Consider the following 17,566-nt stretch of genomic DNA (forward strand, 5'->3'; position numbering starts at 1 on the left):
CCTGGGAATTCCCTGCTGGTTTTGGGATGCCAGGGAAGGATGAGCTGCTTGGAGATGGGTTTCTTTTGGGAGAAGCTCCCGTTTGCTCGGCTGAGGGCAGGAGGAGCCTTCCCACCTTGTGATTCCCCTTTCCCAAGCTCGTTCCTGAGCCTGCAAACCCCTGTGGAGGGAGAGGCAGAGGAACGAGCCTTGCTCTAGGTGATGAAGGGGATTAGGGGTGCGTGGGGCACTCAGGAGAGCTGTGTGGTTGCTGAAGAAGCTTTGGTAACACCCTCCCTTGGCTCCCAGTTGGCATCACGAGTCGAAAATGGATGCGGGAAGGTCTGTACCACCAAATCCTAACTCATCTTTTTGTTACGAGGCTTAACAAGCCACAACCTCTGAAAATACTACTGTAGATCCCAGCCTCCAGCTCCTCTCACCCTTAAGGACGAGATGTTACGGTGGAGTTCTTTGTAGGGCAGAGTTTGCTGTAGAAGGTTTCGGAGATACTACGGTCCCAGCTGGTGACTGGAGCTGAGAATATCACAGCATCCTAGATATTTTTGTCAGAGGAAGGTCTCTGTGCAACAACTATTGCCTTTTCTAGCAACTTCTCAGTCTTCAGAAGAATTTCGAGACCTTGTGAAATTCAGTTTTTGCATAAGTGTAGGAATATTTCAGTAGTAAAACAGTCTTTTTATAGAAAAAAGGGAATTTAAAATGCCCCTCTTGCCTCTGTGTAAGGAAACAAAACTCATCTATGTTTCCTGGGGACTTTTGTGAAAACAGAAAATCGTTCACTGCCTTGGGATTAAGTGCACTTCTAAAATGCTTTGGTCTACCCAAGGCACCGGGCTTGCTACAGCAATTGCAGTGAGGTGGTTTTTGTTACCAGCTGCTGTTTATTACTTTACGTGTGCCATGAGCAGAGGGAGGCAGTGGATTACAGAAAAATGAGGGCTCCAAACCCTGAAGCCTGAGGTTTTGTGGTGCAAGGACTGACTCTGCACAGCCTTAATGCAACCTTTTAGCCCCACATTAGGAGTTGTGAGCTTTTGCTGGGAGCCTTTTGGAGGAGACAGTAAGCGAAGAGGAGTGCTGAGCCCAATGAATGGTGCCTGGACACGGTGGGAGAGTAGCATCAGATGTGCATGGTGCCTAAACAAAACACTTTCTGCTCCATGGAGGTGCTACAGACTGCACAGAGAGCTTTGGGGGGTTTTGTTTTCTTTACCCTTGTTGCTTTTTCCCTCTTTTTGCCTCTCCCCCGTGTGGTGCTGGGTTTGCTCAGAGATAATCCAGCGCCTGCTTCCCCTCCTGAGGAGGCTGTGCTGCAGAGGAGCCGCGTGCACGGAGCTGGTGGTGGCAGCAGAAATGCTCCCAGCAGAACGGGAGGTGTTCAGCCTGCAAGAAACTTCCAGAAATCGATCCTCCCTTTGTACCGACGTTGCTAAACTCGACGAGATTTCGGTGGTGGCAGTGTCCTTGTGCAGCTTGGGAGGCACTTTGGGAGGAGGAAGGTGTGCCTTCCCAAGGTGGTGTTGCTGAGGTAGAAGCAGGAAACTCTGACGCATCCCGAAGATAAAAATATCGTGTTCTCGGAGATAAAAGTAATAATTTTATTGAGTTTTGTACAGCAGGAACATTTCAAGGCTAAAGAAAGCAAGCCAGAAATATTGAAAAGGTGGTGTTTTTTTTCTTTTCTTTTTTTTGCATTAAGATGTTTTCTCCCCACTCTGTCACTCCCACCCACCCACTGCTGGCACCCAGGGGCGCCCCTTTGCAGCCACCACGTGTGGTGTGAAGCCTGGTGGGTGACCGTGGGCTCCCCCCTTGCAGATCCCCCATACGAGCAGTGCAGCACGCCCTGCCAGCGAGGAGAGGGCTGTGGTTTTCATGCTTTTCCATCAATTCACCTGTTTGTTTGCCTGGAGGAACAAAAACCCTTGTTTTTGTAGGGGGGGAATGGACTTAGGAGAGGGATCCCAGCGGGGAGCTGCTGCAGGGCGCACTCACTCGTGGCTGTGTCTCACCCCTGTGAGACTTCTGCAAATCTCCATTTTCTTTATTTTATTTCCCTTCTGTCACTCCCAGCCACTGTCACCATCAGGCCAAGTGCGTCTCTTTGTCTTCTTTTTAGAACGAATTGCTCGATTTATAGAAAAAAAAAAAAAAAAAAAAAAAAAAAAGTTCAAACTCACTTTTGCTTCCCTTCCAGGGCCGCAAGCCTGGCTACTTCTCCTTCCTGGACCCCTTTTCCCCCGGCGTCTGGCTCTTCATGCTGCTCGCCTACCTGGCCGTCAGCTGCGTCCTCTTCTTGGTTGCTCGGTAATGTGGCCGCCGCCGCCTTTCCTTTCCTCGCGGTGCCATCTAGCGTCACGCTCCCAGCCCCGTGGCGAGGGGCCGCACGTGGGCACGTCCCCAAGGCCACCAGCTCAGGGGACACAGAAATAGGGGCAGGGTGGTCCCAGCTCCTAGCTGGGGACGGGGACTTTGCTGGGAGAGCATCACCAGGTGGCAGCGCTGGGTGGCCACGGGCATGGCTGGGTTGGGGGGCACAGGAGCGTGCGTGGCCCCCGTGGTGCCAAAAACTGCCTGGGAAGAGTGGGAAGGGGATTGGGATCAGGGCAGGGGCTGTGCAAATGGTGCTGCTGGCTGTGGGTTCTCGGATGGGAAGACAGAAACCGAGCGGCGTGTCTTGACCACAACGGGCAGATGCCAGCGAATGCGTTGAGAGATTTTAATGCGAAGTGCAGGACGTGTGTCAGGCCTTCAAAACGCAGTGTGTACAGAAAGGGAAGTTCATTAATATCCCTCCAGAGCCTCCCAGCTGACGTGCAGAGCCTCGCCTGACAGCTCTCAGTTCATTTTCCCTATGACTAATTTAAATCAGCCTTAAAAAATGTCACCGAGAGCTTTGCGCTTCTCCGCGGCGCGTCTTCCATCAAGGTCCAGGGTCAGCGCCCCAGGGGCTGTGCTGCAGGGCTGCCTGCCCTCACCTCGTGGCAAACTGCTGGAGGTTGGTGCCACAGGCAGGGCTTTTCGCTCTCAGGTAGGCTCTGAGCTGGAGATGCACACCGAGGTGGAGGTGCACTGCGTCGGGACGTGGCTAATGCCAAGTCCTCGTTACGAAAATGGAGCGGTGCTGTCACTCGGTCCCTTAGCATGGCTGAAGTCATCATGCTGACAGGGCTTTAAGGCTGCTTTTGAACCCTGTTACAGCCTCAGCAGCCAGGCACTCTGCTGAATGAGATGTGGTGCCCTTCCAGCCCCTCTCCTCATTTTAAACATCCTCCTCCAGCAAGGTGCCTTCACCTGGATTCCTCCGGAGGCAGAGGTTTGGATGCTGAGCTCGGCTGTGAGGAGCTCCTGACCCTGCAAACTGCAGAGCAGTGTCCCAGCTCAGTGCTTGTCCTACTGCCAGTCCTGGGCCCCGGCACCAAATCTTCAGGAAATAATCTCCATAACCAGCACTGCAGTGAGGTTATGGGAGGTTATGGGAGAGGCAGGGCTGAAAGCTGACAGCTTTTTGGGTGAAATGCTGCACAATCTGGCCCAGCCCTGCAGCTGTACTGCAGTATCCCCAAAATAAGCTGCCCGGTTCTGCTAACCATCAGCGATACAATGAACTGCAGCGTAGGATTTGGACGACTTTCTTAGCAACCAGGGAAGCGAGCATTGAAAACAGCCCAAAACGAGAGCCGGGCTGCCATCACTTCGGTGACGTGCTGTCATTTGTTTCAGATTCCCACCCCTGTCCCATCCCTGTGAGTGCTGAAAGCTTGTGGTGCTTTGAAACACCAGCACCTGGCTTCAAACCAGACCTGGGACCTAGACCTAGACCTTCGTGGGGCAACCAGACCTTCTTAGAGCAACCTTTTGTGACAGCTCTTACTTGATGATGATGTTCGGCCAGATCTCACATGTTTTGCTTTGGAATTTCCCCTGGATGGTCCTTCTCTGGCAGGAAACACAGCAGGAGCTGCCTGATTTCCATTCCGCATTGAGACCATGCGCTTCTGGAATTATTATTGCTGCTCTTGTCTGCGTTACAAATTCACACGTAGGCCTTCAGCCTCCCCGCAGCCCTTGGCCAGGTTTTAGCACAGCCTCTCAAAAGTTTTGCAAGTCTCACAACAAGACCTCTGGCTCCTGAATCACAGAGCAGGCATTTCACACAGCTCTGAGCCCTGGGCATCAACTGACAGCAAAGAGCTTCCTCCTCAGAAAAAAATCTGCTTCCAGGAGAGTTAGGGCTTTTCAGCTTTCCTTTTTTTTTTTTTAACATTTATTTTTTTTTGCTGTTTTTCACCCAAGTGCCCCGTTTCCTGGCAAGTTACCTGAGCTACCTGTTATTTCTCCTCTCAGGCTGACGCCATATGAGTGGTACAGCCCCCACCCCTGCTCGCAAGGCAGATGCAACCTCCTCATCAACCAGTACTCGCTCGGCAACAGCCTGTGGTTTCCCGTCGGGGGCTTCATGCAGCAAGGCTCCACCATCGCCCCCCAGGCGTTGTCCACGCGCTGCGTCAGTGGAGTCTGGTAAGGTCAACCCTCCTCGAAAGGAAGGCTGCCCTCGGGGTCTGATGGAGGCAGGGGATGGGGATGGAGGTCAAACCCAGCCCGTGGAGAAGTTTAGGTTGGAAACGAGAGATTTCTTCTCAGAAAGAGCAGTCAGGTGTTGGGACGGGTTGCCCAGGGAGGTGGTGGAGTCATCATCACTGGGGGTGTTCAAGGAAAGGTAGGACGTGGTGCTTGGGGACATGGTTTAGTGGTGACATTGGTGGTGACATTGGTTGGACGAGGTGATCTTGGAAGGCTTTTCCAACCCTAATGTTTCTATTCTCAGCTCACCGTCTCTCACCATCCTCTCTTCTTCCTCTCTCCCTAGGTGGGCCTTCACCTTGATCATCATCTCCTCCTACACGGCCAACCTGGCAGCCTTCCTCACCGTGCAGCGGATGGATGTCCCCATCGAATCCGTGGATGACCTGGCTGACCAGACAGCCATCGAGTACGGCACCATCCACGGCGGCTCCAGCATGACCTTCTTCCAAGTAAACCCCATTCTTCTGCTAAGCGGGGCAGGGGGTGCGGAGGGCACCCTTTGGTCAGCTTTGGATGCTGCCCCAGCCTGCCAGGCCTCTTTTTGGTGTGTTGCAGCCTGGTTTCTGGCATTGAGGAGACATTTGGGGAGCTCCCTGGCTGTTTGGTCGCACAGGGCTAATTCCACCGTGGGTGGCGATGGGGTAAACGGTGGAGGTGGCACAGCAGAGGCCAGGGAAGGCAGAGATTTGTAAGGCAGCAGCCAGCATGCTTTTGGGATGCTGGAGGACTAGGCTCAGGTCATCTGTGGTCACCCCAGAGGAGCAGACCTTCCTGCTCAGACTCAGCAAGTGACTTAACGTTTGGAGTTCCCCACCACGTAGGTAAGAAAGCCGTGCACGTCCATGTGTCAGCGATGGCATAGCGTGGACCTCAGCAACCGAGCGTTTGTGGTTGTATTTCCATGTCCCTGTGCATGCTTGATGTGATCTTAGCTTCTCTGTGAGAGTCCCTCAGGTTGGATAAGCAAAGAAATGTTTGCAGTCCCCTGGTAGGCCAGCTTATGGAAATGTGCTGGTGCAAAGCGGAGTTTGCAAGGGGTCAGGGGCACTGAAAACACACAAGTCAAGCATGTGCAAACTCGACACGTGCTATTTAGCCCAGTTTCATGTCTGGCTTCCCTCCTGGATTCAGAAGGGAAACAAATGAGTGAATCCTTTCTGCGGTGCTCTGATGGTACACAGAACTGCTCGAGGATTATTTGTTTATTACATGTTGAAATACCAAGAGGAGAGAGAGAGAAAGCTTTTCTCACTCCTCTTTTCCACTGAGTCCGAGCTGAACTGGGAAGAAGCCTGAGAAACATCTCAAGCGAGCCTGAGCTTTTCAGCCTAACTTTCTGCCCTTCAGGGGTTTGGCAAAAAGCTGCTTCCAAGCAGAACGTCACATCTAAAATGAGCCAAAGAGCCCAAGTGAATAAAGTGTCTGTGTACAAGGCACTCGGTTCTTCCCAGGCAGACTTTGAAGGCTAAAACCCTGTCTGTGGCTCTGCACTGCCTGGTGCATGCTGGAGTAGCTGGTGGTGGGAAATAAATGAGTGCAAGGTGCTCCCGGGCCATTTGCAGCCCCGTTTGCTGGGATCCCTTTGCGTTGGGTGTCAGGATGGTGACTCAAGCGCAGCAGCACATTGAGTAGGCAAGGCTGAGGCTGTCCTTGCCCCGCAGCACCTTGCTTTGCATCCAACCTACATTGAGCCAAAAGCCTCCAGTTCTCATGAACAGGCACTTTGGTTCCCTTCTGCAGCAAAATCCAGATTTTAGGGAGCAGCAAACTCCAGAGAGCTTTGACTCTGTGCCCAGACCTCGGTGCTCGTTTCGGGCTGGCGTTGTCTGGCTCTGGTGGCCTGCTGAGCACAAGGGCATGGGAAGTGTTCAGTGGCTTAAAGAAGCCATCCGTGAGCTATTTCTTCTGGCTGTTTTTGGTTGTTTGCGATACAGTTACGGAAACTGTATTTTTTGCAAGCTGAATTTATGCAAAGAGACGTGATGGAACTAATTGGGATTAGGTATGCATTTCATGCCCAGCCTTGCCAACAAAGTCTCAAATCCACCAAGACATTTGGGCCTCTAAATCTCATTGGAATAACTGGAGGGCAGGCAGCCGTGTGCGAATCATGCACCAGATCTGTTTCGACTCCCTTTTCCATCACGAAAGGGGACCCTCGTTTTCCAAGAGGGTTTAATTGGGGGTGTACATCCCCGTAACGTGCTCCCACTTATCCGTGCTGCCTCCTCTCTCCGGCAGAACTCCCGCTACCAGACGTACCAGCGGATGTGGAACTACATGTACTCCAAGCAGCCCAGCGTCTTCGTGAAGAGCACGGAGGAAGGGATCGCACGCGTGCTGAACTCCAATTACGCCTTCCTGCTGGAGTCCACCATGAACGAGTATTATCGTCAGCGCAATTGCAACCTCACGCAGGTCGGGGGCCTTCTGGACACCAAGGGCTACGGGATTGGCATGCCCGTCGGTAGGCAGTGAAGACAAATTCTAGTCCTTCTCCGCTGTCAGCAGAGGACCGGAGCATTTGAAAAGGCTGAACCGGCTCTAAGGCCGAGGTCACGTTTCACGGCTCTGCCCAGGGTCATTTTGGTTTTTTTAAACTCAGGAGGAAAATCAAATGCACTGCAGCTGATGGTGCACGCTCAGGGCCAGATGTGCGAGACCCTGCTCTGGTCCGGAGCCAGGTGACACGTGACTGCGGCTCTTTAAATGATTCGTGTGAAAGCTATTTCAAAATTGCTGCTTATTTTCTGCATATATGCTCTTTGCTGACTGTTTCCCTTTTGAACCAGTGGGTTTTGAATCGTTTTGTGCTTCTCGTTTGACCTCAGAAGTGCTGTGAACGTAATGCTGGTGCAACTCCTGTAGCGTCTTAACAGCTGGTGGTTCTTAAAACTCCCCGACAGAGAATTGGACAGAGAATGGGACGATTCAGTCCTGTCTCACCTCCTGATCAGGTTCCACCAAATGCAGGGCTTTTGTCTTTCGAATAGGAGAGCTAACAAGAGAACCCCATCTCCCAGGGCAGCAAAGAAAAGGATGTAGCGGTTGTTATCCAAAAATGATCGCTGATCTTTGGGCCAGTCTCTCAGGCTCGACGCCTGGTCCCTGACCTCTGAGCACCCCAGGTAGCCACACAAAGTTGAGCTGAATGACGCAAGAAGCCTCGCACAGGCAGCCACTAGAGCTTAGCTGACATGAGTAAGCTTGTAAAGTCACGGTAACCCGATCGTGAGTACAAATCCGTACTTTCATGACTAAATTTGTTCTGACATTGTCTTGTTAAGCAGTGAAATCGTAGCAGATAAGAGGAGCAGAAAGCTGCTCGCCGGGACAATAGTGCAGAGTTACCGGGAGAGCTGCTGCCGTTCCCACGGCCCTTCTTCTGCAGCTCTGGCCCCAGGAATAACGGGGCCTGCAGTGGGGCTGGGTGCTGAGCATCCTCTCCCGTGAACACAGGTTGGATCCAGCGCCGTTTTAGTGCACCGGTTTGAAACTGGAGCCTTAGAGCAAGGCTAGCAAAGCTCTCCCTGGCTACAGACTCCTTTAAGTGCGATATTTGGGTCTTGGGGTGCAGGCAGAACTTCTGTCTGCAAATGAGGTGAATTTATGGACAGCCCCAGCAGGGGAACAGTGGGTTTCGAGGGCTGGCACGGAGCAAGAGAGCTCCCAAGGTGCCGGGAGGAGCGTTCGGGGCAGGCCGGTGGCAGGGCAACGCGCGGGACTGAGGGGGGGACCGGAGCAGTGCCTTAGCGCCTGCCTCTTGTTCTTGCAGGCTCCGTGTTCCGCGACGAGTTCGACCTGGCCATTCTCCAGCTGCAGGAGAACAACCGCCTGGAAATCCTGAAGCGCAAGTGGTGGGAAGGAGGCAAATGTCCCAAGGAGGAGGACCACAGGGCCAAAGGTACGCTGCGCCCCCCGCCCGTGGCTCACCGTAGGGACCAGGAGGTAGGAGAGCATCCTTAGCAGTGGTGCAAGGATGAAGGTCCGTCCGCACGTGTGCACTGTTGGGTTTTCTGCCAGAGAATCGCTTTTTCCCCTTCTCCTGACCCGAGGTTCCTTCCTTCACAATTCAAGGAGAAAGCCAAACAGCTCTGCGGTGCCTCATGCTGTGTGTTTTTGCCTGGGGCAAAGAGAGCGGAACAACCAAATGACAAATATTGGAGGCATATGGAGGGGAAATTAGCTTCTAATGAATGTCTGCAGCATTACATGGGAAAATGGATGGCTGAAGGGATCAGACCAAAATCCTGGGTTCCTGCAAGGGAGATGGATCTCCACCGCAGGCCCGCTGCTTAATGGCTCCGAGTGAAAGCGCCTTTCAGACAGCTGAGGGAAGGGACACAAGGACTTTATTACTACATCTGTAAACTGAGGAGCAAATTCTTTTGGGTAATGCTATGCAAATTGCCATAGAAGCTACCACATTAGGCTGATGTCCCAGCATGACAGCAGTTGCCAGCTTCCCGCAGTTGCTGCATTTTTTCGTGTTGGCAGTCGCCCTTTCCTCGGCGAGCATTTTCTGGGAGGCCAGCAGTGCCCAGCCGCAAGGCGAGTCCTCTGACCTCTCTGAGTGCAGAGACAGAGCCGAGCTGGCTGCACGACTGTGCTCATGTTTTCCTGACATTGCAGCAGACGTCGGGGTGTGTGTGCAGCTTGCGAGCTGGCTGGATGAGGCCCCAAAGGGATGGGGTGCTGCTTATCCCTCCTACTGCCCCACGTGTAGCCCTAGGTGGTGGTTTGGAGGCAGGAGGTGCTGTGCCAAAGCAACAACCTAATAAAATAGTTGGTTTGAAGGCAAGCAGGCAGGATGGAGGCTCTTCTTCCACCTACCTAACAGTGGAACAGGGATTGGAGGAGGTTCTGGTGGTTTGTTCGCCTTGTTAATAAATCCCCAGCTGTATCCTATCAGAGAGAAAGCGTAGGTGTTTTCAAGGATTTGGGCAGAGAGGTAGTAAAGGAGATAAAAACTGCCCACAGAGGAAAGAAATCCCTCTCTGGTGATCTTGGAAATGGGTATCTGATCTGACACCCAGGTGGAACCATGGAAGGATGAAGAGAGACTGATCCTGGCCTTAAATTCAGATTTGAGAGATGCTGGGAGGAGAGGATGGCCTTTATCTTGGGTCTAAACTGTGATTATGGGATATGTTTTCTGCCCTGTGATGGCTGTCTTAGTGGAAACGTCTCTGCGATGGGCTGATTTACAGAGTCACTGGCTTGCTCTGGAGGCAATGCCAAAAGAATGATGGAGAAGGAGGGAGGATTGTGACCTCTTAAGTTTTAGAACAAAACAGGTCAGCGATTTACAAGGATTTTGGTGAGATTTAATGTCTAAAAGCCATGCAGAGATTAAGTCAATAAATCATTGATTCTTGCACTTTGATTTAATGTTACAGAGGGGAGAGGAAGGTTTTTATAGATGCGCTGGTTGAGTAATGGCCTCATACCGTCACCTCGGTGCAAAACACCGCATGCTTTTTAGTAATCAGCCCAATCAGGAGCCCTGGCCACTTGAGACCCAAACCCAAGAAGCCGAGGAGATCAGAGCTGGTTTTTTGGGCAGCATGTGCTGAGAGGCAGGCGCTGCTCCCTGGATCTGCTCCTGCCCCAGCACCCTTTCGGTCCTGTTCTGCAGGGCAGTTTTGGGGGGACAGGAGTCACGGTGGGAAGCAAGGTGACATCCCTGGCATGTGGAAAGCTCAGGGTGGGTTCCTGAGGGCTGGATTTTCCCTTCAGCAGTGAGGTTTGTGTCCTACAAGCTGTGTAGGATGGGACTGGCAGCCTCTAACCAGGTACCCCTGGGCAATATCCCCATGTGGCCACCAAGTCATGTCAAGCAGCGCTGGGTCGTGGTCTTGTCTGGAACCTCTCCTTGATACTGCAACACAAGCAGCTGTAATCATTTTTCACCAGCACTTTGTAATGTGATCAAAGGAGGTTTTCTTAATGCCAGCCTCCTTTAAAGCCCTTTCTTGTCTTCCTCATCTCTGCCTCCTTAACAGTATTGCTCATCTGCTGTCGCAAAGTTCAAAGCAACTAGAGCTGGGTGAATAATTTGCAGGGATTAATGTACCCGATTGATCTCCCGTTTTTTCCCCCCTGTTTTCGGTTTGTCCACAAATTGCTTTGTACTTGCCTCCAATGTATTTGCTGTTTATCTGCAAAATCATCATTTCTGAGAATGCGTCTTCGATCGTGCAGTTATTGCAAGTCATTTGGTTTGCCATCTGAGTCATGCAGCCAGCTATTAATAGGACAAGTGCTGGCTCCGTGGTTTTGGTCTCTGGCTGGGTGTGCGCAATGCTAACAGCAAAGGGTTGGGATTTCTGCACAACGATGCCTGCAATTTATGTTGCACCTGCCTCCCCACAGCGCTGTCTCTTCTGCTTTATTTCAGGCCTGGGGATGGAGAATATTGGTGGAATCTTCGTGGTTCTCATCTGTGGCTTAATCGTAGCGATTTTTATGGCAATGCTGGAATTTCTGTGGAGCCTTCGGCACTCTGAGCAGTCAGAGGTAGGACCTGAAACTGTCCCGAGGGGATAGAAGTGCTTATGGCATTCCTAGTGCTGAGACCTCAAACACAGGAGAGCTCTGGGTAGGGGTCTGAAGTTCAGGAACATCTCACGTACGCCTGCACCCTAAGATTTGAGGCTGTAGGGATGCTCCAATGGCTGTTGAAGGGATCAGAGGTGCACAAGACCCAGGTACTGGATCCAGGTTCCTGGAGCCTGGAACATCTGAGAATTTCTGCCTCCAACAGGTTTGGATCCCAAGCTGATTTGGAGATCCAGTAGGGTCTCCACCAAGAGGTGGAACCTCCTGGGTAAAACAAGCACGAGGGTCCAAGCGCTGGTACCAAAACCCAGTGGCCAAACTCAAACCTGAGCCTGTAGCATTTTGGTATCAGGATCTGGAGCAGAAGCAGGGTGGCTGGGCTTGCAGCACGGTTAGGTGAGCAGCGTGCTCTGCCTTCCAGGTGTCGGTGTGCCAAGAAATGGTGACGGAGCTGCGCAACATCATCCTCTGCAAGGACAGTTTCCACCCCCGTCGGAGGCGAGGGGGGATGGCACGGACTCGCCCCGTTATCCCCGAGGAGCGCCGAGCCCGCAGCACCACCACGCTCAGCAACGGGAAGCTGTGCAGCGGGGGAGAGCCAGACCCCCTGGCACAAAGACTGGCACAAGAAGCTGCCCTGGTCGCCCGGGGCTGCACGCACATCCGCGTCTGCCCCGAGTGCCGCAGGTTTCAGGGGCTCCGGGCACGGCCGCCTCCGGGCTCGCCCGCGCAGAGCGAGGAGAGCTTGGAGTGGGAGAAGACCACCAACAGCAGCGAGCCCGAGTAAAGCCGGGGGGCGGTTGGGGGGAGCCGGGGTGGGCCGAGAGGGTCCTGTTCCATTTTACAGAACACGGACTTGTACAATGTCAAACTCGTTTTTAAATTAAAAGCAGTTACCCAGCTTCTCCAGAGCACGGCAGGCCGCCTTGGGGCTGACGCACAAGCCCGGCCGGAGGGTGGGCTTTGGAGAGGACGCGCGGCTCGCCGGACCCCGAGGCACCAGGAGCGAGCTCCTCCGGCTGGGCTGCCTCCAGCAGGCATCCCCACGCAGCTCCCAGGTGGGAAGGAGGGGACGCGGTGGGTAATTCGTGTAGCAGACATCGCCCACCCGGAGGGCGAGAGTTCTTCTTGGAGCTTCTCCATCCCAGGCCAGCAGGAAGGCCGCTGTCTCCCCATCACACAGACTCACAGCGGGGCGTTCGCATCGGGCGGGGGGAGGGATTTTTTCTTTGACGTGGACGAGGGACGGGAAGGGAGGAGTTGTTATTTCGTTTCGTTTCGTTTGGGGTACTCCAGGACCTAGTCTCCGAGGCACCAGGTTCCAGGTGCTAAACTTCTTCCTTTCTAGAGCGGGGCGGGCGGCCTGAGAGAGGGAGGAAGGGATGGGACGTGCTCCCTGCGAGGAACAGCACGTGCTGAAAGCCCATCCGAGGAGTTGTTAACGTACATATATATATACAAATATATATATATACATAGATATATATATATTAAAATGCCAAAAACCAACCAACCAACACAGTGAACTCAAAGAGGCCTTGAAACGCCTGGAATTTCAGGGGTTCTGTGTCTTTCGTTTAGTTCTGGGGTTATCTTCAGCTTTTTCTTCTTTTTTTAAAAAAAAAAAATTCCCTTCTGTTTTTTGGGGTGTGGGTCGGGGAGCCCTTGGAGGAGGGGGAAAAGAGAGCAGGGAACGGGGAGGGAGCACCCTTCCCACCAGCTCCCCTTGCCCGTGCCCCATGCAGCGCCCAGGGTGGCTCGCTGCCCGCGTCCAGCAGCGACGGTGCCACATGTGGTGTCGGAGAAACCCCATCGGGGTGGGATCTCGTGCGAGGACAATATTCACCTCCCTAGCAACAGCAGCAGCTCGCCCTCCGCTCGGTGCAGACGTGGGTTTCACGGCGACGAGTTGAATTTTCTGATTGAAAAAACAAATTCTATGCAATTTCTGATTGTAAAAGGGAAGAGAGGAAAATGGAGAGGGGCAGGGGAGATAAAGCCTTGAGTGAAGGTACATCCTGTTCTCGAATTGTTTTCTTTTCTTTTTGTCTTGAATGTACTGAAATAAAAGATGTCCTTGTATAATTATGCTTATTTTCCTCTTCTCCTCCCCGTCCACACTCAAAAAAGTCACGAGATGGCTTGCTTGGGGAGAAACCCAGCGGGGAGGGAGGAGGTGCTGTGGTTGTCCCCAGGTCTCTGCTGCCTGACTGCATCCATGCCCAAGGTGCTGCCATTATCTGTACCTGAATGGGAACAGGAGACAACAGAAAAAAAGAAGCTACAGCCTTCCTAAACCAGTTAACTAGTGCTGAGGTTTAGGTGCAGCAGGTCGAACCCGTGGTGTTATCTCCTGCAGGAGCTGGTGCTTCTGAGGACGGGCAGGGAGCGATGCCCTGGTGGTGGTGGGCATGTTGGGGTTGTTGATGGTTTCCAGCAGTGCATGAAATCAGTGTCCTCCACACAACCAGCAGCAAAACGTGCACAGCAGGAAGGAGAGGATTTAGAGCTTGTTACACAGGACGTCATGTGTCATGTCCACAAAGGTCCCTTCGTGCCTCCACATCCATAAATCCACGGGATGTTAGAGGATGTTCGCCTCCCTCTTCATGGCCAAGCGGAGAGGTGACAGTGTCAGCGTGAGGCTGGAGATGAGGCCAGGCTCCACCAGAGCCCGGGGGGGCGCAGGGACAGGTCCCCAGCTGGGGCCAGGCAGCAAAGCCACCACCTGGAGCTCGGCGAGGAGCTGGTTTGGGCTTCCCAAGTACCGAGAGCAGCGCCAGAGATGTCTGAGAGCACCGATGTTGCTGCTAAAGGCCGACGTGTTTGTACGAGCAGCGGAATATATTCATCAAAAAGAAGCTGCTTTTTAAAATTTATTTACAGATTAGCAGAAGAAAAGGCTCCATGAATCATTTATCAGACCTGATGTTTTTTCACCCCATCACCACAGTGAATAAAGAGGGAGCTTGACGGAGCCAGGCATTATTCCTCTGCTTCTCCAAAGATCTTGCAGTCATCTCCTCAGACAGGAGATGTCAGGAAAAAATGATGAGAAACCACCTGGTTTCTCTCCATCTTTGCTTTTTATCTCTCCTGTTAGCTTGTTCCACCTATATAGCATTTTATATCTACGTCTGGATTTTAAGGAGACTTTTTTCATGTCCCTCTCACAATCTTTTTCTTTTTTTTTTTTTTTTATTTTCATTTTCCCCTATGTTCAGAGTGTTTGCATTCAGAGCAGAAATGTGGTGGATGGATAAAAGCTGCTGTCATTTTGGGTACCTCTTCTAGTGTCTCTGGAGGGTCCTGGATTTTCGGCTCACTGGTAAAAACCTACAGGTTTTACCCTCTGGAGGGACCCCTGGCAGAGACGCCAATCTGCACATCACCTGGGGATTGTGTTCGGGTACATTTGCATGCCCGGGATGGGTTTACATCTCTCATGGTCTTTCTCTCCCACTTTCTGCCCTCATCTTTGAAACTATTGTGGGGCTTCTTTTGCTCGATGCTAATGTGGTTCAAGATCTAGAGCGCTTTGCTGTCCAAAAGGCACTTTCCCAGAATGGCTGTCTCCTGATAAAACTTGAGAAATTCTAGTAAGATATCTCTGCAAATTCCACCGGGAGCCAAAGATTAGATCAATTAACATGTAATACCTTGCTTTCTCCTTTCTTACCAGGTTGCTTGATCTTCCTGCTGCCCCCCTGGCTGTTTTCCAGCCCCCGTTCCCGGCTGGCCCTGCTGCACTCAGGCAGGTTCCTAACCAAAGGGATCTCTCCTCCTGTGCTAAAACCCCACATTTGTGGTTTTTGTCCAGGCAGGGCCATTTTCACCTAATGATACAAAGCTGCTTTATCCCCTGAGGTCACACGGGCAAGGGTATTAGCAAGGCTGGGGGGCACTTACTGAACCAAGTAGCACAGGCAAAATAGAATAGGGTTTTTCTGTGTCCTGTGAGAGATGAAAGATAGGAATATTTGTAGTTATTTCAGATCCACAGAACGCTTCCCTGCTTCTGCCATGCCAAGTCTGCTTCTCTCCTTGAACCTTAAGTGTTTCACCAGCTAAATGACCGAAAGGGCAATGGAAGAAGCAAAGAGAAGAGCTGCCGGTGGGGTTTGCTTTTTTTTTTGTTGAGCTCCTGAGTTGCAGAAAAGGTCTGGAAGACCCAGTATCATATATAAGCAGGTGGAGATAAATGTAGTGCCGGGAAGTGCAGCTGTGGGCACAGGGTGATCAGTTTTTGTGGTTCTGGGGTGATTGTCTGAATGGCAAGGATACCCTTTAGGAAAAGGAGGAGACCTGTGGGCGAGGACTCCTTGGTGCTGAGCTGGTTTCTAAGCTTAGGAAAGAGTAAAGAAGCAAAGATGGGATGCTGCAGTGGGTGATGGTGTCACAAACTGGCTGACATGAGTGAAAGAAGTCCCCTCCATCAGCTCCTGTTTAGTTCTGAGATTAATTACCTGCAATATATTTGTTTCTCGCCTGTCCTCCACCTGTGTACACACCAAAAGTGATGAAATTTCTCCTGGTGCATAAAATATGGCTTCGACTTGAGGGAAAAGGCAGCCCTGCCCATCAGATGGAGGCCAGATTGTAAACCTCGTCGGCTGGGCACGTCTCCAAAGCCAGGGAGATGCCCTGCTGCCCCACGGGCATAGAGGGAGGCAGAATCAGGCCAGAGATGTGCAAAAAGAGTTGGAAGCAACCATGGGGAAGGAACCGAGGAGCTGCAACGTGAAGGGAGGCGGCAGAGCAGTGGGGCAGCGTGCTGAAATGCCTGCTGGGCAGAGCACAAAGCACCCACGGTTCCAGCAAGCCCATTAGAGTCTGATGGCCGCTAACTGATTGAAAATACAGAGCTGGGCTCTCCTGGGTACAAAGTAGCCCTGATGAATTCGGTATAAATAGGCTCCTCGGGAACTTGATACCACACTGGGAAAATCAGCCCTGTCCCTGCCGGATCAGACAATGGGCAGGTTTATTCAGCTTCCAGGGAGTTTTTTTTTTTTTTTTTTCCTGCAAAGGGGAATCTGCCGTGCTCCAGCTGAGTTAATGGGCTGGTTTGTGGCAGGACTGCCACAGCTCCTCTCTGTAAGCAGCCCAGGAGGATCCCCTGCCCTGCCACGATCCACAGTGGCCTCGGGGCTGGTGGTGCACAGGGACGTGCAGCAGAGCAGCAGCTTTCCAAAAGCCCTGCAAAGGCCAGATCAGAACAAAATGAAGGAGGCTAGCGTAATTAACAAAGGCTTTCTCCTCTGCTATGTTTAGGTCTGCAGTTATCAACGCAGCTGGCAGTTCCCAAAGACTGAAATGACAGGAGCTGGCTGTAAAAGAGATAACTGTCAGATTAGCCAGGACATATTTCCTGCCTAGGTTTTCTATATCATGCCTATCTTGAAATATCTCCATGTATTAAAGGCGCTGCGTGGCCATTTGTGTTTAAAAAAGTACCCTTTGCAACGTGATAAACAATGTTTTATTGCGACTGAAAGGCCGAACATTTCTTGTGTCTTGACTTAGGCTGCTTTGAAATATTACATTTTTCCTGCTTCAGTCACTTTGTGTGGACCAAGGCTCTTTGTTGTTCTTATTGTGGCGGCTGGATTTTCGCTTTCTCAGGTATTGAGCTTAGGGTAGTGGGGAGAAAAAATGGCTGGGCATTGGTGAGGAGAAGGCAATTTAGACTCACCATGGGCAAGAGCCATGCTCTTTCAAACCTCTTATCTACCTTCTTTTTTCTTCCCCTATCTCTGCCTTCCAAGCACCTTTCTCTTTCCTATTCATCCCCCAAATGCTCCTCCTCGTGTTGCTCAGCCTCAGAAAGAAATGTCTCCGGTCGGCTTTTGCCTGAACTCCCAGGAAATGTTCATGAATGTAGTCCTCTGGCTTTTCAGGCTTAGCTCTTGCTGAGCCGAGATTTAAAGCAATTTATTTCTAAGCCAAAAGCGAATGCAAATAAGGGGAAAGAACTGGGGGAGGAAAAGAAAAAAGACCTTTTATTCCCAGGTGAGCACTAAGATGACTGATCTGTCTGCCTAAAACCGATTGTTCTTCCAGAGTCTACAGCAAATACCCCTGCGCGTTCCTGAGAGCAGCCGTAGAGGATGCTCTGATTGTTGCTTGCTGAACTAAACTGGGACAAGTAGACGAGCACACAGCCTCTGGTTTTATTCCCTGGCCATGGATCAGCCACGATGTCTTTAGCCCTCGGGCAGCTGAAATGGAGGTCATGGCATGGTAGGGAGCCAGGCATAGGAGGAGGCCACCAAATGTCTGTGCTACGAGGTCCTGCAAATCAAATCACTCTTTTGGGAAAAAAAAAGTTTGTTTGCTGCCCATTTCAAACAGCCCTGGCACACTGCTGGTTGTGTGACCAGGCCAGGTGGATGGATATTTCTTTTTGAAGTTA

The 17,566-nt window shown here is 51.8% G+C and overlaps 1 protein-coding gene across 1 annotated transcript in view; it reads left to right on the forward strand.

Annotated features, from left to right (window-relative positions):
* The window catches only part of GRIK4 (glutamate ionotropic receptor kainate type subunit 4), a gene marked incomplete at its 3' end in the record, with an annotated part of 105,022 nt that extends 93,084 nt beyond the window's left edge, over positions 1-11,938 (forward strand). Inside the window, exons 13-19 of the mRNA XM_084301681.1 lie at positions 2,201-2,310; positions 4,351-4,524; positions 4,874-5,039; positions 6,832-7,057; positions 8,366-8,494; positions 10,991-11,109; positions 11,573-11,938. Of these exons, the coding sequence (XP_084157807.1) occupies positions 2,201-2,310; positions 4,351-4,524; positions 4,874-5,039; positions 6,832-7,057; positions 8,366-8,494; positions 10,991-11,109; positions 11,573-11,938 (1,290 nt within the window). The remainder of the gene's footprint in view (positions 1-2,200; positions 2,311-4,350; positions 4,525-4,873; positions 5,040-6,831; positions 7,058-8,365; positions 8,495-10,990; positions 11,110-11,572) is intronic.
* Between the last annotated feature and the right edge of the window lie 5,628 nt (positions 11,939-17,566).

This window comes from Netta rufina, assembly GCF_964035555.1.
Source record: "Netta rufina genome assembly, chromosome: 25".
Classification (NCBI taxonomy): Eukaryota; Metazoa; Chordata; class Aves; order Anseriformes; family Anatidae; genus Netta; species Netta rufina.